Source organism: Leptonotus elevatus, chromosome 21 (genome assembly GCF_054856555.1).
Source record: "Leptonotus elevatus isolate MCC_2025b chromosome 21, RoL_Lele_1.0, whole genome shotgun sequence".
Lineage (NCBI taxonomy): Eukaryota > Metazoa > Chordata > Actinopteri > Syngnathiformes > Syngnathidae > Leptonotus > Leptonotus elevatus.
In genome coordinates, this window is record NC_141259.1 from 7110115 (window position 1) to 7137980 (window position 27866).

A 27866-nucleotide genomic window follows, 5' to 3' on the forward strand; every position below is an offset into this window, starting at 1 on the left:
AAAGTTGCGGACACTGGAAACTCCCTACACTTTTTATATTTAAAAATTTTAAAACTAATTCAAACCCAACGTGTAAACATGTTTTTTTTTAATACTTTGTCCTTCCGTCCCAAAAACATATTTACACTTTATTTTTATTTTTATGCAAGAGCATTCAAAAAGGCTTTGATGCAGCTTCTGACATGAGGAGGTGGCTTAAAGCAATAGTAGTTATTTATAAAACGGACAGAAGGTGGCAGCAGAGTATAAGAGATCATCAGCCAGGGCCATGTTGTTTTTACCAGGAATGTGAATGATGATGAAACTTGGCTATATTCTAATGCTAATTGCTGCAAAACGGAAACAGATACAATTATACTTTTTTCCTGATGAAAGAAGAGACTGTAATCTTTATTTTGGTAGGTCCCATGTTATTATATCAATACAACACACTTCGGAGCGAAGGGGGTTACTTCAGTGAAAATGGCTGGGAGTGAATGAGTTAAAAAAAAATATATATATATATATATTTTTTTTTTTTTTTTGGGGAAAAAAATGTACTGTAGAAAATGTAGGGAACTATTTACTTGCTTAATTTTTGATGTAGCTTAACACATGCTGATGACCCTGGAAACTCCATACTATAAAAAAAATAATAAAAAAATAAACTAAGCTATCAATTCTTTATATGTTTAAAATTCAAAGAAAATGAAAATGTTTAAAATGTTGGCGCTAATATTTTCTCTTTTACTGCAAATGAATATCGACTTGAAATATCGGTTATCTGTCTCCTCGACTACTAATAATCAGTATCTAATAACTAATGTACATTTTTTAATTACAGTGTGCAGAAAACAAACGGACTCGTACCTTAGTGTATGAGAACAGAGGCCTGCAGGCGCTGGTTTCACTTCTGAGCAAGACGGAAAACAAAAAGCTCATGGCTGCCGCCACTGGAGCCATCTGGAAGTGTTCGCTCAGCCCGGAGAACCTCGATGTGTAAGCTTGCGACAGTGTGTCCCCTTTATTTTCTCCCGCTGGTACACACATACATATACACACATGCGTTATTGTCATCATCCACACAGCGTTTAACTTTTATAAGGGGGCAAGATGTATCACTGTTTCCACTAGCATGATGATGTCTTTACTATTGTGTCTGGATGATGTAATTTGCTGCGTAAAATGTTCTGTGGTCTTTAGCACCCGTGACTGGAGCATAATTTGCACCAGTTGACAGACTTTGCCTAAGAACTAATAATTGAGTATATTAAGTGGACATTCAGTGCTGTTTGAGGTGAGCTTATCTGAAAATTTCTACTCCCGAGTGAATAGTTCAAATGGCAGAGAGGAATTTATAGATTTTAGGGGGGAAAAAAGAGGCTGAGTTGCTCTTAAATTCAGCACTTCATATATCATACGTGACAGAATGATATCCTACATTTAAAGTCTAATTTAAGTCTTCCCCCAGTGTTGCTGAGTGGTATGCTGCCACAAGTTAAGCAAAGTTTGCTTTACAGAAGCAGAAACATCGTAACTGGATTTCTCCAAAATATCCTATTGGGAATGAACTCATTCACTGCCATTAACGGCTATAGACGTCAACAATTCATTTGAACTATTTCTATGAGTTTAACATTTTTTTCCACTTTTGTTAACAAGAGTATGAAAACCTAGAAACAAATTATTGTACATTTAGAACAGAAGTCCTGCAATTAATTACAATTAAAAAAATGTAATCGCCTGACGCGATAAAAAAAAAAAAGAGAAAAGATTATTAGAAATTAGGGGCGTCAGCCGATTAAAAATTGTAATCATAATTAATCGCATGACTTCACTACTTAACTCACGATTAATCATAAATTTTATATCTGTTCTAAATGTACAATAAAAAAAACATTCTCGGTTTTCATACTCTTGTTGACAAAAGTGGTGAAAAAATTTTAACTAATAGAAATAGTTCAAATGAATTGTTGACGTCTATAGCCGTCAATGGCAGTGAATGAGTTAAGATGTAGACTGCAAAATTTGTAATTGATTGGTGCTACACAATCTTTTAACAAAACACTCCGCAACTTGGATTCATATAAAACAAGTTCATTTGACAGTTTCAAACACGCTGTGCCGGTGCAGGCCATATGCCATCTCTTCTTGCGTTCCAAAATAGCACGTAGCTTCTATTGATAGCAGCCACGGGAATACATCACTTACATCTTATTTAGTAACACTTAAATGTACAAACACAAAACTGTCTGGTTGCCCACACAGTAAATCACAAAGTTATCTTAATGATGGACCCAAATATGAACCGAGCTGTCATTTTGTAGCTCTTGCGGGGACAGCTTGGGTGTGAAAGAAAGGTCAGATGTGGTCACATCTTTGCAAGGATGTCAGCAGGGTGCAGAGCAAATATTTTTAGGGTTGCTTTTTTCTTTTCTTTTTTTAACTCTCTTCCTTCTTTGAATTACTTAAAATGTCAAGGTCAGGCAGGAGCTTCGTGGACTGAGGTGACCAAGCTTTTACTGTCAAATTTTTCAACAGCCAAGCACAAAAGGTGGAGATTGTTTTCTTTTCTTTTTTTTGCTCTTTGTTGGTGAAGTGCATGCTCAAGAGAAACAGACCTTGGTCGTTGCATTTAAAAAAATTTTTTTTTTACATCGTTGATGTTCTCCATGGTCTGGATAGTGTACTCGTCTAGGGGACTCCCACTTAAGACAAGAGGAAGCATGTGTTAGCCATTTTGTCTGATTAATGTTTCATCAAAGTGTTTATTTTAAGACAATATTGTCAACCATAAGCTTATGATTTTCAACGAACCTGCCAAAGCACGGGCAATTTCGGGCCAAAATTTTTTGTCGTTTGGAATGGGAAAAGGCTTCTGCTAGTGATGTGTGGAAACAATGGAACTTTATTTAGTGCAGCTTTATGAATGCATCAATATGTGACCCAGTCAGTCTGTACACAAAGGTGTTATGGACACGTGTGAAAGTGTGAACAAAAGAATGAAGAAAATGGAAAATTACAACTGCCAAGTCATGTTTGGTGTCCAAATTAGTTCTGGAATGGAATTACATCGGCCAGGTAATTGATTACATGTTCTCCAGCAAAAAGACTCTAGACTAGTGTTCATTTTATCCACTATTTTTCAATTTAGTCTCAGTTTTAGTCCAGTTTCAATCACACTTGCTAGTTTTTATCATAGTTAGTCAACCTTGTCCCGTTTTTTTTTATATATATAAATCTAGCATTTTAGTAAAGTAAAAAAAAGTAAACATCATTTTATTCATCTAGTTTTAGTCAACAAAAACTGTCAACATTTTAGTTTAGTCTTAGTCAGGACAATCATTTTATTCCTGTATATATATTTTTTTCTCAGCAGATTATGTTGAACATTTCTGATCTAAAACTATTTCACATAAAATGTTCTTTCATCTTTTTGATAAAAAAACAACTTGACACACAATTCAAGTATATCAACTATTATGGTTACATGCTATGAGCTAGTAAGTTAGCGGGCATTAGTTAGCGGTCCGATTAACATTATTGTTGGAATGTTATGGTCGTTGGATTAATGTTACGTTAAAACTATAATTTACTTTTTTTCTTTCTTTTTTTACTTTTCACCGTGAATCCACCCCCTGTCTGTCCCATGTGTTTGTGCATGTTGCACTCGCTAGCTGCAGATTTGAAAGGGGGTGTGTCACTGTGTCACATGGCAGTGTCACAGTGACGGGATTTGACCAAATCATAAATTTTCGTCTAATTTTTGTTTATGAACTAAAATGGCCATAGATTTTAGTCCAGTTTTTTATTAAGTGAAGTAAATTTTTTGTCGACGAAAATGCATACTGATTAATCTCAGTTATTGTCTGGTTTTAGTCTGGTGAAAAATGTGTGTTGACAAAATTATTCTTGTTTCGTTTTCATTGACGAAATTAACACTTCCCCTAGACACACAAAAAGATTCAGACAAATGAAAAATGTATACGAAACACAATACAATATTTTTTGTGTTTTGCTAGAATGTTGAAACCTGTTAACCAACGTCTATCCCCTATCACCATACTGACTGACAACATAAGTCACTTTTCTGTTGGTTTTGTCACTTGGGCTTTACCAAAAATAAGCACAATTTACTATTCCTGTAGCTACTGTATGTCAAAAGTTATATCTGTGATTACAAGATTATACTAAAGTCAGTTTATCGCATTTGGCTTGCCTTTAAGGGGAAAATTGCACCCAAGTTATCTTTGGCAGCATGTCTGTTCATTAGCAATGTTTTTTCTTGCAAAAATAGGCTATGCTTCTATGGACATAAACCAAACCCAAATGACCTTGGCCCTGTACAATAGCTTAAGCATCAAGGATGCCAGCAACCGTAACTGTGAATAAAGATAGTGAAACTTAACTGTACATTAGGGGTTTGTTGAGGTTTGCCTTCCACCACATTATATCCCTCTTAAATGTGTGCAAAGTGCCACTGGGAAACAAGACACAATCCCACAAAAAAAAAAAAAAAAACAGGACACGTTTCCTTGCTACCTGTATAATAGAACATTGTGAGTGAATACAAGTGGTTGTACCCCGAAATAAAATTGCCCTTTATCCTCAAAAGGTTTCAGGATCATAAAGTCCTGGAGACTCTGATTGGCCTGCTGACTAATCAGCCTGAAGAGGTGCTGGTTAATGTGGTGGGAGCCCTGGCGGAGTTTGCTCAAAAGCCTGCAAACAAGATCACCATCCGCAAATGTGGAGGCCTCAAACCACTCGTCCACCTGCTTGTCGGAAGAAACGAGGCATGCCCAACCACGCGTTTATGTATCCTTTTCTAAACATCCTTCTATCGTATTAAATTTCTTGTCCTTCCACCAGGCGCTGTTGGTGAATGTAACCAAGGTGGTGGAGGCCTGCGCCACAGATTTGGACAACATGGCGTAAGTCTGCATCGGTTAATTTTGTTGTTTCCTTGACAAATCACCCAGTGGGTTAAACCAAGCAGATTTTGATTTGAATGAAACTTGGTGTAGTTGTTGACAGTGATTGCACAAAACAAAATCTCAAATATGAGGTCAATCGGAGAAGCGGTTTTGGAAGTATGGCCAGTGAATTTTGACATTTTTGGCAAAAAGGGGCATGTCCACATTCTTTTGAACCTTTATATCTCAGGAACTATTGGGTCGATCTTCTCAAAACAGGTATTGCTTGAAAGGGAATTCAATAACATTACATGTTCTAAAACATACGGAAGAGGATTAGGGCTAGTGAAGAGCGGAAAAAAACAGGTTGGCAGGATTCTCACTTTAAAATCTGAATTCTGACTTAAAAGTGAGAATTCTCCCTTTAATCTCAAAATTTTTACTTTTATCACAGAATTCTGACTTCACAATTGTCAGAATTGTGACTTTACAGTGAGAATTCTGACTTTATTCTCAGAATTCTCACTTTAAAATCTGAATTCTGAGAAGTCAGAATTTGCACTTTAAAGTCACAATTCCAATATTAATTTGAGAATTCTGACTTTAAAGTGAGAATCCTGCCAAACTTTTTTTCCCCTCTCGCTTCACTGGCCCTAATCCTCTTCCGTAAAAAAAAATCTAAGTTTTATAGATGTATTTTTTTAATATATTTTTTAAAGTTGAATATTTGTTTAATGTTTAATTTTCATTGAATATTAAGTCTGAAGCATGACATGCGAGAGATTACATTCATGATACATTTTTGGGAAACATCATGTGATCCACAATGTAAATTTCAAGGTCAACTAAAATAAAGGGTCAAAAGGTTACTAAAATATGCACCAAATTTCTAAATGATTATCAGATTATGATCATTATTGAATTCCCTTTCCAGCAATATCTGTTTTGTAAAGATTGACCTGGTAGTTCCTGGGATACAATGGTTCAAATGAAGTGGGCCACGCCCCTTTTTGCCAAAAAATGAAATTCGGCAGGCCATGGCACCTAAACGGCTGCTTCGATTGACCTAAAATTTGAGATTTTATGTTATGCAAATCAGTATCAACAAGCACACCAAGTTTCATTAAAATCTAAATCTGCTTGGTTAAAAATGTCCGATTTTGGAGGGTGATTTGGCACGGAACAACCCTTACCGTATTTCCACTATCATTTGACAGCATTACAATAGCGAGCCCATTTGATGTGGCTTCATTGTTAACACAATGTGGGGTGTCCGTTTGAATGTTTTTAGCGGCTTACTCATGTCATCACTGAAATAACTTTAAACGACACTCTTGCTCATTCAGTTCCGAGGACAAGAGAATGACAAGCAAATGCTGGATTGAAACACTGTGTCATTAACTTGTCACATGTTGATGTTTAAAGAAAGCTATGGAGCCTTAATTTGTATTTTGCAGATATGTTTCTCTTTGATCCCCGGTTTAATAATAGTTTTGTTTAGGCTTTGCTTATTTTACCTGCTGCTCTAAATACGGGTTGGTTTAATTCCTGGCATTTTACTGGAGCTTTGTGGCCACTGTCAAGACAAATACATGTAAAGCCTTCCCCATTTCCAAGACAACATGGCTGGGAATGCACGGCGACCCGCAGTCAAATGCAGTATTTACTCTGTGTTCATTTAAAACCTCGCCCTCGATACAGGAGAGCAGCGCGGACCTTCCATCTGTGCCTCGTTGCTTTTACAAGACCGAAGGGACCGCGAGACACTTCGGAAGTAGGATGCAAATAAAACTGGCAAGTTCACATAGTTCAAAGATGACACATTGTTATCATATCAGACATTCGGCTCCCCCCAAAAAAGCGAGTCATGTCAGATTAAGGAAACTAACTGAGGCAACCTTTTAATGTGTGTTTTCTCACAGTATGTATATTTAGGCCAGACCGTATAATTACTTTTTACAATTTACTCCTTACAGTTGTAAACAAATTTTTTTGTCAATAGCTGTTTATTTTTATTTTAGCATTACGTGTATTTACAGTAGTTAGCAGACCACCATGTTGTGTCACACGCCATTAACTCATTCACTGCCATTTGACGGCTATAGACGTCATAATATTCCTTGTAACTATTTCTATTAGTTTAACATTTTTTTTTCCACTTTTGTTAACAAGAGTATGAAAACCTAGAATTTTTTGGGGTTCATTTAGAACAGATATAAAATGTGTGATTAATCGTGAGTTAACTAGTGAAGTCATGCGATTAATTACGATCAAAAAAATTATCACCTGACACCCCTAATTTTTAATAATCTTTTCTTTTTTTTAAATAAATAAATAAAATAATTGTAATTATTTTATTCCAATTTTTTATCTTTTTTTTTTTTTAAGAAAATACTATTAAAAATTAGGGGCATCAGGCGATTACCATTTTTAATCGTAATTAATCGCATGACTTCACTACTTAACTCACGATTAATCACAAATTTTATATCTGTTCTAATACAATAAAAAAAAATCCTCGGTTTTCATACTCTTGTTCACAAAAGTGTGAAACATGTTAAACTAATAGAAATTGTTTAAATGAATGTTTGACGTCTATAGCCGTCAATGGCAGTAAATGAGTTAACTATTTCATTCAAAAGCAGACAAATCTCACTTTCTCAAATATCACCATCATGGAAGTTTCTTTCAAGCCCTTTTTTTCCCCATGAAATACTCCAGTTGCATTTTCTCCAATGAATTCTGTGTTGCTACAAGAAAGAACACACACTGTTTGATACCTCCAGGGTCTGCGGTCGCCCCCTCTAATCCATCACTGTCAGCTGCAACTTCTATGCTAATCTGTTTCATACCTGCTTCACAGGGAGACAGAGCTGTTCTGGCCGATGATATGAAGCTTCCTTTTTTTTTTTTCTTTTTTTTTTTTTGGGTGCAGATTTAAGAGGCCCCGCAGACTGGAATCTGATGTTATGATCATTGGAGGCTGATTTATGTGCAAACAGAAGACAGATGGCGCCTCTGATGAGCGTTCATTCATTGCCAGTCACGACGATACTCCGATTATGACAGCGTTCAATGTTGGCCCTGTTTGGCGCAAGATCACACGGGGAACACGCGTGTTATTTACGCCACACAACGGGTGCACTGTGGTGTGAATTCAATGCATTCTGGACATGGACTATGCGACATGAAATACAGCTTAAGTAAACTTCATACAAGCGCCGTGAAATATAAAGCGACCTGTCTGTGACTGTGTTTGATTTGGAAAGGGGTGTCTTTTTTGGGACTGTGGTTAAAAACAAGCCAACATAATGCATACTAAAAATTTGTCTCGGTGTCTATGTATAAATCTGTTCATGAAGCACTTTACACAGATGTCAGTTAACCTCTGACCTGAGCTTTTCCGTAGTGTGGGATTTGGAGTAAGCAGAGCAGCTGAGTGAGTTTTACGCCTGGGGAGGAAGTGAGTAGGACTGGGAATGTGTTGTGGTGAAATGCTGATGCTGAAATTCATCAATTTTTATGGAGCCTGTTGCTCGCCAGGCGGATTTAGGGAAACGTCACTGAACTTGGTCTTCCGAGATTGAAATTGAGTTGATCGACCAGGTTTTTCAGATCACAGAGGTATTTATTTAACAGCATGATTTTGGTTGTACTTTGCAGCAGTGTAGAATTGTGCTACGCCGAATGAGAGCAATTATGGTTGCCTCCGTGCTACATGAGAGTAAAATAAATCAGAAATAGCTCTAAATTCAATGCAGTGCTTGTCTGCAATGTTGTGGGTGGCGTATACATTTTTATAATAAACATTACATGAGCTCATTCCAGTTATCCCTCAGATTTTGCTGGTTTTAAGTGCGGGCTCTGTTTGAGCAAAATCAAAACATTTATTTTGTTGAAACCCGTCGTGAAGCAAAAAATTAACTGGTACTGTATTTGGGGCAGTCTTCCCAACTTGACTCTCGATAGCGTATTTCTGTCTTCAAACTCCTCACGTGAGTGTTTTTCCTTCCCAAGGATCATTCAGGATCTCGATGCAATCCGCTGGGTATGGAGCTTGTTGAAAAACCCAAATCCAGAAGTTCAGTCCAGTGCCGCATGGGCTCTTTGTCCATGTATTGAGAATGCAAAGGTATAGTGAATTTCATCATTTACTAATGTTTTTGTTTATATCAGTTTTAGTTAGTATGTTTGTTTGTGAGCAGTATCACACAAGAACTGCACAGCTGATTTCCACACAAAAACGAAGTCTCCACAAAATATGGTAAATACCTTTTAATTTAGAGTTTTGTTGACTCATTATAGAACTATTCTCTTGATCCTACAATACAAAGAGCAGATTGCCATCTGTATAATGTCTTCAAAAAAGTCCCCATGAACCAAAAATATCCTACATCTAAAGCTAAATGTGCCACCGCATTTTTCTTTTTCATTTTTGCAAATGTATTTTCTCTCTTTGCCATTTGAGTCATGATAAAAGAGCTCCACCCATTCTAGATTCAACATCTATAATTCATCCTCTGTAAAACCAGAAATTCACCTCACATGACAGAGAAAAACAAAAAATTATATATAAATAAGGCGCTCACACCTTCTACTTTTGTGAACGACCTTAGTGGAGGTCTGCACTTTGTTGCGTGTCATCTCATCCACTCCTCTTTTTTATCTTTATCCTGGGTCTGCACATAGAAAAAACAAAACCTTGGGTCGACACAGCTTTTGTTGTTCCAGAATGAAGTGTTACGTGAGCATTCAAGTCAACTCACATAGCAGAAGCACCTTTATATATCACCACGCTTGTCTGACCGCAACCTGCTGCTGGGAGGTTAGCGTTAGCAGAGGCAGGCCGCTGTCAGACGGGGCTTACATGAACCACGGCCTAATAAGAAGCAGAACAGCTCCTTTGGCACGCCAAGGTTGTTGAAGTGGGAAGCAGGCGGCGAGAAAAAAAAACGAGTTTAATATCCTGTGGTGTTGCTTCTTATTCTCGCGCTGAAAATCCTGACTCAACATGCTACCTGTTATTGAGATACAGTACATGTGCCAAGTGGACAGCGCAATATCATTTTCAACTTTGACAAACTCACACGTCCAGCTTTAATAATGTTTTGAGCTTAAAACGCATAAAATGTAAAAAATAAATTAAAAAAACACACGCACACACAAAACATCATCTTTGTGAATGTTTAGCGCTAGCTAGGTAATTGTAGCTAATATACGCTAGACAGCTTGTCCTCAGAGTTAGGCTAGCTTTCAGCTAGCTAAGTAATAGTAGCTAATATAAGATAACAAGCTTGTCCTCCGAGCTATCTAGGAAATATTAGCTAAGAAAGTAGCTAATATAAGCTAGCTATTTTATATTAGAAATGTACAAAGTCCTTTTTGTTCTAGTTACAGTATTCAGTATTCACTGTCACACCTTGTACAGCTATGTTTGAAATGAAAAATGCTGTCACTAAGGTAAAAAGAAGACATTGAGGACCGTTAGTGCTAGCATGTATAAAATGTTTAAACCTGAGACTTTTTAAGTAGCATCCTCAAACCAATCTGATTGGGCAGTTTGTAAGTGCTGTGATTTTCTAGTAATAATATTTCATAAATGAGCACTTGGATTAAGAAAAATAATAGTTTACCCGTCTCAAAGAATAGGTAATATTTAATTAGTTTAGTTGCAGCCATGCTAATTTAAATGATCCACATAAAGTCTGTTTATTAACATTAATAATCCCCCTGCTGCTTTATCTCGAAATATCAATTCGGCTTTACTGGTTTATGGCTGTTATTAATGCAAACAATTTGTCACGGAGAGAATCCGTACAATAATCCGGCCCAGATGGGTGTCTTTGGGTGAAGTCCTTTTTCTTTTCTTTTTTTAATGGAATTTCTCCAGCCCCGAAGTAGTGTGAAAATGATGCATGACAACCATGTGGAGGGGATAGCGGGATCGCAAGCGCTGCTAAGGAGGTCTCATAAAGTTTGACAATGTTTGACTGCATATATGCTGGCACTTTTAGGAAAATTCTGGATTTATTTTTATTTTATTATTATTATTTTTTTATTTAATCATCTTTGCACAAGCTGTTATGTGTGTTACCATAGCAACGTTTGGTACAATTTGCAGTCAAGTTGAATGATTAAAAAAAATTATAATAATGTTTTGAGTTTGCGGGTAGATTTATGAGAAAAAATGTAAATGTATCTTGTAAATGTTCCCTTTTGACGCCCCTCAGACATTGAAATCAACCACTGAATAATTCCATTGTTTTTATTCTTCAATCAAGGATTATTCAGATGAACTTGTGTCTCACTAATTATCAAGTGTATTATAATTCAAATAAGCACACTATGTTCATATTGGACATTTCTTAAGAGGAACCTGAAAACACACAACAGATAGTCTTATCTATGTCATTTGATCCTTGGCTAAGAGCCTCATTATACAGCATCTGGGGATCCATCCTTGCCATGAAAGAGATTCGGGGCCAGTCACATCGCAGCTGGTGGCTTGAGAGAGCTTCCGCTGTCGTTGGGACTCCCGGCCAGCCGTCATCAGTATTCCTGACGGAGAGCTTCCTGTGTGTGTGTGTGTGTGTGTGTGTGTGTGTGTGTGTGTGTGTGTGTGTGTGTGTGTGTGTGTGTGTGTGTGTGTGTGTGTGTGTGTGTGTGTGTGTGTGTGTGTGTGTGTGTGTGTGTGTGTGTGTGTGTGTGTGTATGGAAGGGTTAGCTTGCTGGCCTTGGACTCCATTACCAACTCCCTACTTTTGTACCCTTCATTGCACAAATTGCTCATCCCCTGGCAAAGCATCACAGGAGCCATAGACTGAATCCTGGCCAGAATACAACTAAAGCTAAAGCTAGGCTTCAAAACATGGCAGCACGACCATGGATCTGAATGTAACGAGAAACGACAACGCTATATTTGGATTGACTTTGCAATACTGTGCCTAAAATGGGTAATTTCATGTTAAAATAGTCATTGTATGCCATCATCTCCATGATAAGGACACTTACCTTAATTTGTCATTAGAATATGTTTGACACCGAGCCAAACCAGATAATGGTGAGTGCATTGCGTTGTTTAGCGCTGTTGAACTGTCAACCCCAAGATAGCATCTAGCATTAGCTTTCGTAAAAACACAACCACATTTATTGTATATTCCATTTTCAGAAAAATTGGTGCAAGGTTCACAAGGGCATGATTGGATGAGTTTGGTGCTCTGCCCTCACCTTTGGAACGAACTAGCGCAGCTTGTACACCCTTAACATTTGAAGGAGAATGAGCAAATATTCCCACAGACACACGCCAACATAAGTGTAGAAAATCTTCCCATAAGAGAGGAGGCTGTACGCTTTTTTACATTTAGACCTTGCCACTTTGGTCTATTCTTCTGCAATCTACCGAGTTGTATTTTTAAAAGAGTGCCCCGATGTGCCAAGCCCTGCTGTAGCCCGTGCCCCTGCCAGCTCTTCCGCTGTGGTTCTTTTAGTACTCCGTAGCAGACTCTTGGTTTGGTAAAAGCCCTTGCGGTACCTGCCATGGCCATGAATTTGAATTGTGAGGCTTCTCTTATACAATTCAGCAGTTCTCTGGGGGGAAAGGGCTATAAATGTTACCTCTAAGCTTTAAATTCTATGTGGCAACTTGGGGAGAGTGCTGAAGAAGTTGTAGAATATTTCAGGCTGATTGCTTTTTGTGTGTGTAAAACAGTTCTATGGAAGGAAAGTGTATTTTTTATGAAAGCTAACAAAAGGGGTTAGGATCAGCAGAGGTGGCAAATCCAGGTCCAGGCTTAACCAGAGATGGGCATTTCGTCAATATTAACGGAAGGTCTGTCAATCTTGTCAATGACGGACGCCCGTTTTGTTCGAACTTTGAAAAATTGACAGACTAAGCATTGCTGGAAGTGGGTTATGGTCCGTCAAAGTAATCGTCAATCCATCAATGACACAATGCCCATTTCGCTGAGGAATGACGGACTGACGATGACAATGCGGTTCTTTGAAATATTGACAGAAGGTTGTCCAGAGTCCGACTTGACGATTGACGGACGCTCAAAATTGATTGACTCGCACACCTTTGGTTTTTACTTTCCAGACCTGGATTTGCCATCTCTGAGAGTCAGTGATGTTCTTTTTGGTGGGGGAAAACATACGAGAGAAAATAATTCATTCTTCATTACTCAACTGATAAAGGTATGTACTTGTCTTTATTATTTTGTATCATTTCATCTAAAAATCAAGCACTTTTTGTCTTTAGGAGTCCGGGGAAATGGTGAGCGCTCTGATGGGTGCCATGGAGCTGGTCATTGATTTGCTAAAGTCAACCAATGATGATGTGCTGGCGAGCATGTGCGCCGTCATTGCCAAAATCGCCAAAGACAAGTACAATTTGGCAGTTCTGACCGATTACGACGTGGTCTCGCTGCTGGCCACGCTGACTGACAAAGTAAGCGCACGACGCAGTTCGCGGTCTCTTCTAAACTTGGCATTCGCTTTGAACAACAATTTTAGATATATATATATATTTTTTTTTAAGAGCTCAGTATTGTTCATTCGGTAATGTCATCATCATTGCTCTCTTTTTTTATTTATTTTTTATTTTTTTATTATTTTGCATGTGGGTGAGTATGTGTATGTGCGTGCGTGCGTGTGAGTGTGCGTGTATTTGTTAGTTCACCAAAAACCTATTAAAAAATCCCATACCGTTCACCTAAACCGAACACCGCCGTCAGGAGACCCGAGGAAGGACCAAAGAAAAGAAAGGAAAGTGAAATCCAGCACCGACCAGACACCACCCATTAAAAAGATCTATTAAAATGAAAGTCAACCTTAAATATTTCTTGACAATAATATGTTTTATGTGACCTCACTAGTCTAAACGTGACATTCTGATTAATATTACATTTGTGGAATATGAGTTATGAAGCAAAATCCAGCCGTTTTTATCCATCTCAGGGGGCGGCCATTTTGCCACTTGCTGTCGACTGAAGATGACATCACAGTCGCTCAAGACTCAGGTATCAACCAATCACAAGCTCAGCTTCAGAAAACAGGTGAGCTGTGATTGGTCGTTGCCTGAGCCCTGAGCAACATTGATGTCATCTTCAATCGACAGCAAGTGGCAAAATGGCCGCCCCCTGAGATGGATAAAATGGCTGGATTTTGCTGCTCATATTCCGTTAACAAAATATCAACCAGAATAGCATATTTAAACTAGTGGGGCTGCATAGAACATATTATTGTCCCAAAAAATTTGGGGGGGTTTGACGTCACTCCAGCCATTTTCATTCTTCGCTCCCGGCTGTTTTACTGGATTTGGACTGATTTTGCAAGGTCCACAGAATATTGTGCTCTGTTGCTATAAAAACATGGAACCTACCAAAAGAAAGATTAGAGTCTCTTCTTTCATCAAGAAAAAAAAGTATACTTGTATATGTTTCTGTTTGTAGCAATTAGCATTAGAATATAGCTAAGTTTCATCATTATTCACAAACCTGTTGAAAACACTGGGGAAAAGAGCTTGCTGCAACTTAGTTGATCTCTTATACTCTGCTGCCACCTGCTGATTTTTTTGTAATAACTACCATTGCTTTAAGCCACCTCTTCATGTCAGAAGCTGTATCAATGCCTTCTGTATGCTCTAGCATAAAAAAAACATTTAAAAAAAACTTAGTGAGGAAGCACAGAGTATTAAAAAACATATTTACACCTTTTTGGGTTTGAATAAGGGCTGCTGCTTTGTATCCTTCATGGCATCCATCCAGCTAAGTAGACATGTATCTGTAGATGTTGTTGCTAGGCAGTAACTAGATCTGGTCTTTGGACTCTTAACGGCATCCATCCTGTTCTCCACACAGCCCAGTGACCTACTCCGCTGCCACCTGGCTCAGGCCATCGCCCAGTGCTGCACGTGGCGCAACAACAGGGCGGTTTTCGGGGAGGCGGGAGTCGTGCCCCACCTGGCGTCCTATTTAAAGTCACAGGACATGAAAGTTCGCCACAGTACTGTGATGGCCCTGCACCAGCTGTCCAAGGAGTCAAACAATTGCGTCATCATGCACAGCGAAGGAGTAATGAAGGTCAGTCACAGCGTATTTCAGCTCTGATTTTTTTGTATTTTGGTAGTCTATAATTAACAAAGTTTTAGTCATGTGTTAAAACGAATCAATCTTCCACATCCTTTGAGCGAAGAACCTGCTACAAAAGTGTTTTTTTATTCAGCTGAGGAAACACAGCTCAACTGTCGAACCATCATGGGAATTCAGTAAAGCAAACAGCGCAGTGTGTGCGAAGTGTCATTTCTCTGGTCGAGCCTACATGCCATTACAGCGCAAGTCAAAGGCTTGTAGCTGGTGGCAACCGTTGCTATGGCCGGTTCCTGGACATCAGCGTAAAATGCAGCATCAGGCCGAGCTGTCGGCTTTGGAAAAAAAAAGATATATTCTCACTGAGCACAGTCAAAATGAATATGTAGCAGATTAGATTGTGTGGTTATATGCAAGTTAATATAGTTAGTCTATGACAGGGGTGTCCAAATATTTTCCTACAAGGGCCACATACAGAAAATCGAAAGGTGCAAGGGCCACTCTTAACTCATTCACTCCCAGCCATTTTCACCAAAGCAACCCCCTTCGCTCCCGGTTGTTTTACTGGATTTTGACTGATTTTGCAAGGCCCACAGAATATTGTGTCCTATTGCTATGAAAACATGGGAAAAAAAGTATATTTGTATTTGTTTTGTTTTTGCAGCAATTAACATTAGAATATAGCTAAGTTTCACAAACTTGTTGAAAACACTGGGGGAAAGGGCCTTTTTGCAACATGGCCCTGGTTGATCTCCTATACTTTGGTGCCACCTGCTGGACGTTTTTTGTAATAACTACCATTGCTTTAAGCTACCTCTTCGGGTCAGTGGCTGCATCAAAGCCTTCTTTATGCTCTAGCATTAAAAAAAAAAACATTTAAATTTAATTTTGGGACCATGTCAATATTTAAAATAGAACGTTTTTATACGTTTTGGGAGAAAATTAGTTAAAAATGCTAAAAACCAATTCAAGCAATTGTGCATTTTAATTATTTTTGAGAAACTACACTACACCTTTTTAATAAGGGTGATAAGGTAATATTTGGCTTTTTCACGATTTTAGGGTAGCCTGCATCCTGTATCCTAAAAAAGATTTGCCCCTAATATTGAAGACCAAAACAAGAGCAATCTGTAACAAAATGACAATCTTTAAAGCAGAGTTTACTTGGGGCTTTATTGTAATTTCTCAAGCATAACATTTAAAATCTGCCACTTTGTATAGATTTTATAATATATAGTTTTCTTGATTTTTTTTTTCTCCCACAAATTTTCAGGCCAGGTTTTAGTTGAGTATTGTTTGGAAAAGCTGATATCTTGTTGATTGCTGCCTGAAATAAAAAAAAAAAAATTTTTTTTTTTTTTAATGAAATATGACAATGTTAGTCTCAAGAAATTACGGTTTAATATGGTTTATATTCACAAATCTGACTTTGACAAAGAGCACAAACATGTTTGCTTCTGAAACTAAATTCGGCATTATAAAAAGAAATGTTACTATTTTAGTTATAAATTGTATGAATTACATTGTGGGCCGTGTGTAATATGTTTTGTAATTGCCGCCTAAAATTGGGTGGCGGGCCGCAAATGGCCCCCGCGCCCTAGTTTTGACACCACTGGTCAATGTTACAGGAAAAAGTTCTGTTAAATCAACCATATTTTATTTAGTTCTTGACAGCGCATGCCTCAGTCCTATACACAAAGAACATTTAAAGTACTATTTCTATCCCAACCAAAAGTCAAGCATTTTTCCCACGTTCATAAAATTGGTGTACTACAGTCTTAAGTGGTTAAGCACTTAGCTATAATTGGTTTACTTCACTGAACATTAGCTGTTCCGAAAACAATCACGTCCAATTTACGAAATTCTTCCACTGTTTTATGACACACAATATGAAGTTGGCACACCTTCTTTTTCATCATCCTGTATGTGCGTAGTGTGTGTTTTTTTTTTTTTTTGTTCAAAAGTGTGTGCAAATGCATGAAATGCCGCCGTCTGTAATCTGTTTCAGTATTTGACCTTATAAATGTACCAGTGAAGGATTGCAACAATGCTCCATCATGTATTTTGGGACTTTTAAAGAGCTTAACTGCGCCGAGTGTTGCATTTGTTGTTAATCTCAGACATGGAAAGCCACCACAGGCGGCCTCATTGTTCAGTCTGGCTTCAGTCTCAGCCAGCATGAAACGTACCTGAGGAGACATTACAGTTTGAGAGCATGTCAATCAACACCGCGCAACGGGCATTGGAATGATCCGCTTGGATGACATTTAGACACCCGACAGAAAGAATTTGCTCAAAAACAACATCATTGCTAGTTTATCGACTACTGATATGAGTGGTTTGTGTCTAATTTATGGTGTGGTGTCAATTTATAGAGTACCTCTTTTGTTATTGCAGCAGTATTTCAGTGAGCTTTTCTGTGCCGTGGAGAAGCTCTCCAAACATGTTCACCCACGTGTAGTGTACAGTTTCAAATGAGCGCCGAGTTCTTTTGACTGCGGAGCTGCTCGAGAACGTAATGTTCAGGCTGTAGCGCACTTAATGACGTGTGTTGCAGCACCCCGAGGCTCGCAAAGGAAATGAGGCATCCGAAAGAAAGCATTTCGCTCTGGAAAATCGATTAGCCGGCTTTGTCTTCGATGTTTTATTCCTTACAAAATGCTTGAATATTGTCCTTTCATTTATGTTAATTTAGTGGATGCAGGTTGGCATTCAGAGGTGAAAAATCCAGGTCCAGAAAGTAAAAACCCTGCCACAGTTTGGCTTTAGCCCCTTGTGCTAGCTAGCGAGCTCCCGAGCAGGTAAACGAGCTAGCTAGGGAGCTTACACCTAAAAACCCTGCCACAGTTTGGCTTTAGCCCCTTGTGCTAGCTAGCTAGCTCCCTAGCAGGTAAACGAGCTAGCTAGGGAGCTTACACCTAAAAACCCTGCCACAGTTTGGCTTTAGCCCCTTGTGCTAGCTAGCTAGCTCCCTAGCAGGTAAACAAGCTAGCTAGGGAGCTCGCTAGCTAGCACCTAAAAACCCTGCCACAGTTTGGCTTTTGCCCCTTGTGCTAGCTAGCGAGCTCCCTAGCAGGTAAACGGGCTAGCTAGGGAGCTTGCACCTAAAATTCCCCTCCTTCTTTTTTTTTGCACACACTCACACAAACACGCACACGTACAAACATGGTCTCCCAGGAAGGGAAGCGAACCCACGGCAACCTGCATCGTAGGCAAGTGACGGTGCCACCTGGAGCCCAGCACCTAAAAAACCCTACCACAGTTTGGCTTTAGCCCATTGTGCTAGTTGTCATAATTGGGTTACATTTGCCCCAACTATTTTTAGAGTGCATTAGCAGACTGGTCCCTCTAAATTGTGGGTCAGTCTCTTGGGGGAAAATGTAGAAAAATTATCATTAGAAAGCATTGCATCGGCCCCCCCAAAAAACGCCGGCCCACCTCTACTTGGGTTAAATTTGACCCAACTTTCTGGGGTTTTTTTCATACAAAATGACCCAATTTTTTTGACCCAAATAAAGGATCTGACCAATATTTATGAATTGTTTTACACTAAAAGACCAATTTCTTGATTCAGAGTTGTCATAATTGGGTTACATTTGACCCAACAGTGCAGCCCTGGAACTCCCGCTTAATCCCAGATGACCCTATCTGTAACTGAATGTATGTAATGTAAAGGAATGTCTGAAATGATTTTGTGAGATGGAATTCTTCAGTTGAATTTGAGTACTACAATCCTTTGGATAGGATTTTTAGGATTCCGAATCAAGATCCACAACAAAATGCGCTAACTAAAAGCTGCCCCTTCGCTTCCTGCTCTTCGGAAGCTGAAGGTGGCGGAACGGTCTCTGGCTTTGCGAAAAAGTCTGCAGGGAATCTTGTTGACCTTAACTTCCTCTCACCAACCGGGCTCAGCTCAACTTGGCCGCCTGCTGGTGGCCGCGCATCCGAACGCTCCGATCACGGGAACGCTGGGAGCTGATGGATCCATAACGGCAGGTCAGGTTAGCGGAGGCCTGAGCTACCTGCAGCTGGTCAAACGCGAGCGCACTTAACACCGTAACACCTCCATGTGCAATAGAATATGTGCAAGAGTGCACAGCCCTCCCAGACTGCCTGAGAGGGAAGGCGGGCGGGCGATTATATGAAGCGTGTACACTTCCTTTCCCTTTCGTCTCAGAGGTCACTGGAGTTCTGTAAAGTGCAAAAAACCTCAGAAGAGCATGATTCCCAATTTCAAACGTAGCGGAAAGTGTTCGCCACAGTCGGGGAATATCTAACAAGCGGTGTTTTATATTCTACAGGATCCCAGCTGGGAGGGGAAGCGCAAGCTTAAGGGGGGAAAAAGGGGCAGCGAAGAGAGACACGCTTATCTTAGCCGGGCGGCGTGCTTCGCGAGAACTTATTTGGCGACGTCTGAATAACACGCAGTGAAGTTGGCAACATCTCGGCCTCTGGCACTTCTCAAGCATCCTCTCGTTTCAACAAAAGAGACTTGTTAGCGAGCTGCATGTTTTCACCAGCCTGTGGATGCGAGTTTGCTCACCGAGGTGTTTTGGATGCTATTTAAAAATCCTATAAAACCAAAGGGCAAATGTTTCGCATAATCCCAACACTGTTTGCTGTGTGCCTATGAAATGAAGTGAGCAACATCCATGACTGTTTATAGCCACTGTTCTGTGTATAACCCTTTTAATGACATTCATAACTGGCTTCTTTTGGTTGATGTTTGTGTAGAAACTGTTGGGAATGTCCTTTTTGTTTGCTCACCGCACAACGTGCAGTGAGACGTTAGCATGTCCACATACGTAAACAGTAGGGTTGGGAATCTTTGTCTCACGATTCGATTCCGATTGTTTTGTTTTTTAGTTTTTTTCTTAAGCGCTCAGTATTGTTCATTCGGTAATTTTACAGATTTGACATGTCATCATCATTGCTCTCTCTCTTTTTTTTGTTCTTATTTTCTTTTGTATGTGGGTGAGTATGTGCGTGTGTGTGTGTGTGTGTGTGTGCGCATGTGTGCGTGAGTGTGTACTCATTAGTTCACCTAAAACCTATTAAAAATCCCATACCGTTCACCTAAACTGAATACTTTGATTCAGATGTTTTGGGTCTGCAGAATCAATTTTTGATTCAAAATTATTTAATTGACAATGATTTCTGCTTTAATTTATACACGTGCAAAGAATCATCATGATCTACTCCAGTCTGACTCGCTAATGCTAATTAGCACGCTACTCGCGGCACTTTTATCACTCAAAAGAACGGCTATTAATACAAAATGTATACAAAGAAGCATGTTGACATTACTCACCGGCATATGCTCTTCCTACGCTGCAAAAAAAACAACTTTTGTTGGAATAACTTGATCGTGACTTTTTCCTTCTACTCTCTAATGTGGCTACAACTTAACAGTGTATCAGAACACACGGAACCACACTGCCCCTAAGTGGCCAAATCTTGTACAACATGAACAGTGCTCCCAATAAAGGCACACACAAACAAAGGGAAGACAGTATAAAATAATTTAAATAAAATCGATTTTGGGACATTTAAAATCGATTCTGAACCGTACTAAATGAGAATCACGATTCTTATGAGAATCGATTTTTTGACACACCCCTAGTAAACAGTGGTTCTTTACCTTGTTGGAGGTAGCAGTTTCCTATGCGCATTCACCAAACCCCTCTTTATTGAAACATAAAATGTGATTCCCCCCTCCCTCAATTCAAGACATGGGTATACATTTCACTAGTGAACAATTCAGAAAGTCTTTTGTTTGTGTATATAAGAAAGAATCCCTTTAGTTTTGCTTGATAGCTCGTCGTGCTGGACTACAATTGCTCAACAACTTTGCATTGCAAATCATGCAGTTACGACGCTGACTCCCATCACTCATATTTACAGATCACTTTGAAAACAAAACCCACCGCGGTTTTCTTAAGCTGGAACCCAGAGGCAGCAGATGCAATGAAAAGAACAGAGGCCCCAGAATTGAACCCTGTGGAACGCCATACGTTCCATTCTATGTGAATTCATGTTCACCGCACCACTCCCACTAACTCGAAAAGACTTTGTACGAAAGTATGTTTTATTCAGTAGGAAATTAATTATATTAATGTAATTCAATTTTAAATACTGTGCTTAAGACTGAATGCATGTTTGACGTCAGCTTCACGGACCCGATGAGTCACTTCAACCAGGACAACAAAAAATGTCTACTGGCACCAATAAATATCACCACAAAATGCTATAATAGTCAACTCATAATGAAAATGAAGGGCATAAAAATGAAAGCTTTTTTTTTTTTTTAGTGGGTCGCGTAGCCATTTTAGATGGCGCACGCACTATTAATGAAAAGTTAAATGTAGTTGCATTCAGATGTTTTTCATCTCGACAAAATGGAGGCGTACCAATGTAGAACATATTATGTAAGCGGTAAATGGGGCTGCTTTTTATATAGCGCTTTTCTCTGCACCACACGGTGCTCAATGTCACAAATTCACACATTCTGCTGCTGGTTCAGTGTCTTGCTCAAGGGCACTTTGACATGGTCGCCAGGGGTGAGGATCAAACCCACAACCTCATGGTTGGAAGACAACCACTCTACCACTGAGCCGTGCCGCCCCAAGTGACGGGAAATGTTTGGCTCAAAGGCGTCGTAGCTCACAATATGCATTTTAAAACTGTCTTCATAAGCAGATTTCTGTTTTCAACAACAATGTACAGAAAGAAAACAAATCAAATGACTGACATAACATACATTCAAAGGCTTTTTTTAAACAAAGCAAACGAAATAACAGGAAGACGCGAGTCCCGGAGCGACAACAGCTGACAACTGTTGACTTTGTTTGTTTTCTATCAAGGCTTTTTTTACCTTCAGTGCTTATTTCGGGGATGTATTGTTGTCACTTATATATCAATGTAAACAACCCTTTAGTTGCGTGTGGCTTGGGAAAACCTCAGTGGCTCGCCATAGGGAATTTAGGAAGAAGCACACATTGAATACATTTAGCTTCATCCATTGCGCCAGAGTATTTATGCTTACATTTACTTTTATTTTGACTCGATCCCACAGCCACCCGCAAACGTAATGTCGTGATTTCACATAAAATGGAAGGGGGGGGGGGGGGGCTCATCTCCTAAAAACACATGGCACTCAGCGGTGGTTTCTATTTCTAAATATAGTGAAATTGTTTCTTTTCACTCGCTTGCTTACATGACCCAAAACTGAAAACTGAAGAGTGAGCAAATCCATGAGCTGTTAATTTTTTTGTGCGGAAGCTTGAGATGGTGGAAAATGCGGGAGCGTGTCTTTAACTTGCTCCATTACACAAGCCGCTAATAGCCAAATAGATATCATCTGAGTGGCGTGGTTCATGCTCAGGTTTTATGTCAGCACATGCAAATGAGTCCGATGTTTGTCAGCCCAAAAACTCTCTCTTGTGTACCTCGTTGCAGCCTCTGATCCACTTCATGGGCTCTGATGATGAGAAGGTTCGCAACGCCGCCGCGGACTGCGTGCGCAACATCCGTCTGCTCTTTCCAGGCCAGGCCCGGGCCAAAAAATCAACACCATGCATGTAATTGAACCAGGTGGCTATAAATAAAATCTTATGATTAAATCCAAACCCCGGACGGGCTCGTGTTTATTTGCCGTTGTGCTTAATCTTTGTTTCGGATCCGTTACCTCATGATCATGAGGTAACGCGCGTAAACGATGACATCATCAAGATAATTGTTGTGCAAACATTTTTCGTTTACTGTGCCCATTTGAAGATTTCAACAATTGGATGCATATACTTATTGCATGTTTGGGTGTGTGTGTGTGTGTGTGTTTTTGGGGAGAAACGAGAAAGCTTCTGAGCAGTAACAAACATAAACACAGACGGACAGGCCTGGAGACTAGCTCAGGATGGACGAAAAACTAAATAGGAAATAAACATGTAATTGACAGAAACTTTACTTTTTAGCAACTGTTTAAGGATTAGGGCCAGTAGAGACGAAAAGAAAGGTGGGCAGGATTCTGACTTTATTCTCAGAATTCTTCCCCCCACAATTCATAGCTCTTCGTCACAAAATTGGAATTCTCACTTTTAAGTCAGAATTCTGTGATTAAAGTGAGATTTCTGAAATAAACTCAGAATTCAGAGATTAGAGTGATAAAGGGAGAATTCTGAGATTAAAGCCAGAATTTTCACTTTAAAGTCTGAATTTTGTGATTTAAGTCTGAATTTTGTGATTAAAGTCTGAATTTTGTGGTTGAAGTCAGAATTCTGAGAATAAAGTCAGAATTCTCACTTAAAAGTCATAATTTTGTGATTAAAGTCGTAATCCTTGCCAACCTTTTTTTCTTCTCTTTACTGGCCCTAATCCTCTTCCGTAGTTTGTGAACTTCCAAATGTTCAACTTCAGTCTTGGTGGCATCACAGCTTCATTAAATTTCAGTAAAATTCTGAATTATGACCTTAACGGTATTTCATTTCAGGGGCTGCATTTCTTAAGTTGCTGAATAAAGTGAGAAATGTTCTGTTCAATTTACTTAGCAGTGGATGTTCTTATGTTATGTTATGTTGTTATGTTGCTCGTATTCTTGTTTCCCATAGAAACTCACAAGTCTGTGAATGTGGTTCTTTCCAGCTGATATTTTTATCTTTTTGGCTAACTAGCCTGCCCGCATTGGTTTGAGAATAGCACAACAGAATTTGGTAACATTTTTTTGCCAGTTCTGCTCTGCCACAGAAACTACTTTGGCCTTTAACATTTATACTAGCTGTGTACAAAAATAGTAAAAACAAAAAAAAAAACAGAACTTTGGATCTACATGGCCAAAATCTCCATCACTCTTTGAGGTTTAAAGCACTCCCAGCTGTTAGACGGGGTCAAGTGGAGGAGCATGATGCATGATGGGCAGTGCATGAATGAAGCAGCTTCCTCCCCAAAATATTAGAAACTGGAGGAAGCCAGAAACCATAAAAAAAATGGTCGTCTTCCCATGTGATGAATATCTGTCATTCCCCCCCCCCCCCCAATACTTTTGTAATAGGAATATGGATTTTTTTTTTTTACACTATTGCCTAGTTACTTTTTTTTAAGATGTTCAGATTCTGATCAGAATCAGATTCAGATTTAACACGTCTGAGAAACATGAAAAATTACAAAGGTCAACAGAAGGAAACCCTGGAGGTTTGCTAATTAGCGCCCCAAGTTTCTTAGATTAAAGAAGGAAAAACTTGAGGAAAGGGACGAGGGGGAAATCATATCAAATTAAATCCAACTTTATTTATATAGCACTTTTCGCACATCAAAATGCAACTCAAAGTGCTTCGCAATTAAAGCATCCACAAACAACATAAGAACTAGGGGTGTCAGGCGATTAAAATTTGTAATCGTAATTAATCGCATGGCTTCAATAGTGAACTCACGATTAATCGCAAATTTTATATCTGTTGTAAATGTACAATAAAATGTGTTTTTAAGTTTGCATACACTTGTTAACATAAAAGTGAAGAAAAAATGTTAAACCAATAGAAATATGGCTACATCTTTTAGTCATTGCTACAGTAATTTTAGAGTAATTCATAAATTGATTTAAAATAAAAAAGATGTACTATACTGTAAAAAATAAAACGAGTTTGATATTGATTTGTGTTGATCATTTTTCTGCCACTAGATAGCATAATTGCATTTGTAAGACATTGGTGACAGCTCAGTGCATTTTTCGTTTCATTTTAAGAGCTATCTAATCTTTAACATGACATTGTGAAATTATTCACATTTTTAAAATACAACTTGACTCCTGTCTCCACAAATATATGCATTGTTATTAAATGTATTACTGCTAAGTTGACGTGTCTGCTGCGTTGCGACTGGAATTCCCCCAGTACAGGCTTTCCAAGTAAGGGCCGGTCATTAATCTTGCATTAAAAAAAATTAATAATAATAATAATAAAAATAATAATAATAAAAATAAATATATATATATATATATATATATATATATATAAATTAAAAAAGAGATATATTTTTTTAAATAAATAAAAAAAATCTTGCATTAAAAAAATTAATGACGTTAAAGGAACTTTAAATTAACTCAAAGTTAATTTGCTAATTTTGACACCCCTAATAAGAACAAAACCCAACATCCCCATGAGCAAGCTTGCTCGCCACCCACAACTATTGTTAAATAAGTAAAAAATAATAATAAAAAAGACATGGCGGGGCACAGAGAAACAATGTGAGGAAAAATGTATTCGTAAGGATTTCAAAAGAAAATCTCACTTTTGCCATTTTAACATTCAAACTGAATCAAAACAGTTTGCACCTTGCTGCATGAACCTGATGCTGGACCTTGCGGGAAATTGTAGGGGGATGGTAACACAGCCTGGTCTCCCTCAGGCCTTTTGGTAGTCAAGCCACAGCTGAGAGTATTAGTCGAGCCGCAAACCCTCTTTGAAAAGAAAAGTGCCACTTTTTCTGGCTCGCTGTCCGACGCTGCGACATTATTCAAGGGGAATTAGAGGTTAGGCCTCCGCGCCTCAGCATAGGCAGCAATTACGTCCAGCGTTGGCCTTCCTGGTCACCTTTCAGCATCCCATGTTTCTCATTGCTTCGCATGGAAATAGTGGAGGGATATCCCTGCTGTCCCTCTTCTTTGTAGGGAAAATGAGTGCCTCAACTCTCAACTGCCATGTCTCGCCATTGGCCTGACTTTCACCAAAGTGGACATTTGAGCTAAACAATTTTGGGAATACAAAGGAACCGCTAATGTCAACGAGAATCATTTCGGGCATGAGCTTCTGACTCGTCAGAAAAATGAATTGCCAATTGAAGTCAATCAATTCATCAAAATGTGGCGTAAGGTGTTGTGGTGCGAAATGGACATACAATGGACAAGCCGTGACGAACATAGAAGTCAATTAAAAAGCACCACTTGGGTTCAGATGTGGAAGTCAACCTTAAACATTTCTTGACAGTAATATGTTTTATATGACATCACTAGTCAAAATATGACATTCTGATTAACTCATTCACTGCCATTGACGGCAATAGACGTCAAAAATTAATTTTAACTATTTCTATTAGTTTAACATTTTTTGCCACTTTTGTTATCAAGAGTATGCAAACCTAGAATTTTTTTAATTGTACATTTAGAACAGATATAATTATTAATAATCTTTTCTTTTTTAAATATTTTCTCTTATTAAAAAAAACCGAGTAAAGTCATGCGATTAATTACAATTAAACATTTTAATCGCCTGACACCCCTAATTTTTTATAATCTTTTCTTCTTTAAAAAAAACCATTAAAAAAAAGAAAAGATTAAAAAAATGAGGTGTGTTAGGCGATTAAAATTTGTAATCGTAATTAATCGCATGATTTTACTAGTTAACTCACGATTAATCACAAATTTTATATCTGTTCTAAATGTACAAAAACAATTCTAGCTTTTTATACTCTTGTTAACAAAAGTGGAAAAAATGTTAAACTAATAGAAATAGTTCAAATGAATTTTTGATGTCTATAGCTGTCAATGGCAGTGAATGAGTTAATATTGCATTTGTGGAATATGAGTTATGAAGTAAAATCCAGCCATTTGGGGGCGGCCATTTTGCCATTTCTTGTCGACTGAAGCTGACATCAATGTTGCTCAAGGCTCAGGTAATAACCAATCAAAGCTGAGCTTAAAAAAAAACAGATGAGCTGTGATTGGTCGTTGCCGGAGCTCTGAGCAACTGTGATGTCATCTTCAGTCAACAGCAAGTGGCAAAATGGCCGCCCCCTGAGATGGATAAAAATGGCTGGATTTTGCTGCTTAACTCATATTCCACTAACACAATATCAACCAGAATACCATATTTAGACTTGTGGGGCCGCATAAAACATATTATTGCCCCCCCCCCCCCTCCCTCCCAAAAAAAAATTAGGGGGTTGACTTCACTACAGCCATTTTCACTCTTTGCTCCCGGCTGTTTTATTGGATTTGGATTAGTTTTGCAAGGTCCACAGAATATTGTGTTCTATTGCTATAAAAAAAATGGAACCTACCAAAAGAAAGATTAGAGTCTCTTCTTTCATCGTGAAAAAAAAGTATATTTGTATCTGTTTCCGTTTTGCAGCAATTAGCATTAGAATAGAGCTAAGTTTCATGATTATTCACAAACCTGTTGAAAACACTGGGAAAAAGAGCTTGTTGCAACATGGCTGATCTCTTATACTCTTATACACTTTAACTTCCCCTTTAAGCCCTTTTTCACACTGCAATTAGCAGATACACATTCGTCAAACTCAACTATTGTGTATGTGGTGAGGGGCGGGGACCACAGAATTGAGCGGTAATTTAAACTACAAACCGGTAATTTCACGTTGCTGCCCGACTCCTTCACACTGAGCAAGTGCAGTGTGAAAAGGGATTGACAGGTGTCAGTGTCATGTAGCATTGAAGTCTAGAGTGGGAATGCTCTCAAGCAAGCCGGCTCAAGGACTTAAAGGGTTCTTGTATGGCATCTGTTCAGAATTATGTTCCAAAATATAAATTTAGACTATATTTAGGTGTTGCGTCATTTTGGAACCCGTGCTTCATCCCAGAGTGATGGATGCAGCGATCGGGACGCATATTATGCCCTTTAGGTGTGTGGGCGGATCAAGTAAAGCTATTTTTCTTTCGAGGTTACCCACATTTCCCTGGATGCGCTACAGAAATATTTCATGAAAATAATGAATAGAATACAGGTTTTCTCAAAATATTAGAAACAGCTCTCCAATGCCTGAGAAGCATTTTTAATATAAGATCACAGCAGTCTTGCTACGTTGCCATAAAAAATATACATGCACACAACAGCCTCTCTGAGCTCGGTCCAAGTTGTGAGCAGCAGAACACGGCTCCTGT

General features: G+C 38.7%; 1 protein-coding gene across 14 annotated transcripts in view; it reads left to right on the forward strand.

Annotated features, from left to right (window-relative positions):
- Positions 1 to 22609, forward strand: part of odad2 (outer dynein arm docking complex subunit 2) — a 125928-nt gene extending 103319 nt beyond the window's left edge. For 8 of the 14 annotated variants that reach the window (XM_086066603.1, XM_086066607.1, XM_086066604.1 and 5 more), the window contains 7 exons: positions 824 to 978; positions 4595 to 4775; positions 4852 to 4913; positions 8913 to 9027; positions 13153 to 13341; positions 14753 to 14974; positions 22439 to 22607. In XM_086066603.1, the coding sequence (XP_085922729.1) occupies positions 824 to 978; positions 4595 to 4775; positions 4852 to 4913; positions 8913 to 9027; positions 13153 to 13341; positions 14753 to 14974; positions 22439 to 22564 (1050 nt within the window). In that variant the 3' untranslated portion in view covers positions 22565 to 22607. Of the gene's footprint in view, positions 1 to 823; positions 979 to 4594; positions 4776 to 4851; positions 4914 to 8912; positions 9028 to 12990; positions 13089 to 13152; positions 13342 to 14752; positions 14975 to 22438 lie in introns of those variants that run through there. The other 6 variants (XM_086066612.1, XM_086066613.1, XM_086066615.1 and 3 more) reach the window with 3 other exon arrangements.
- Positions 22610 to 27866: the final 5257 nt, after the last annotated feature.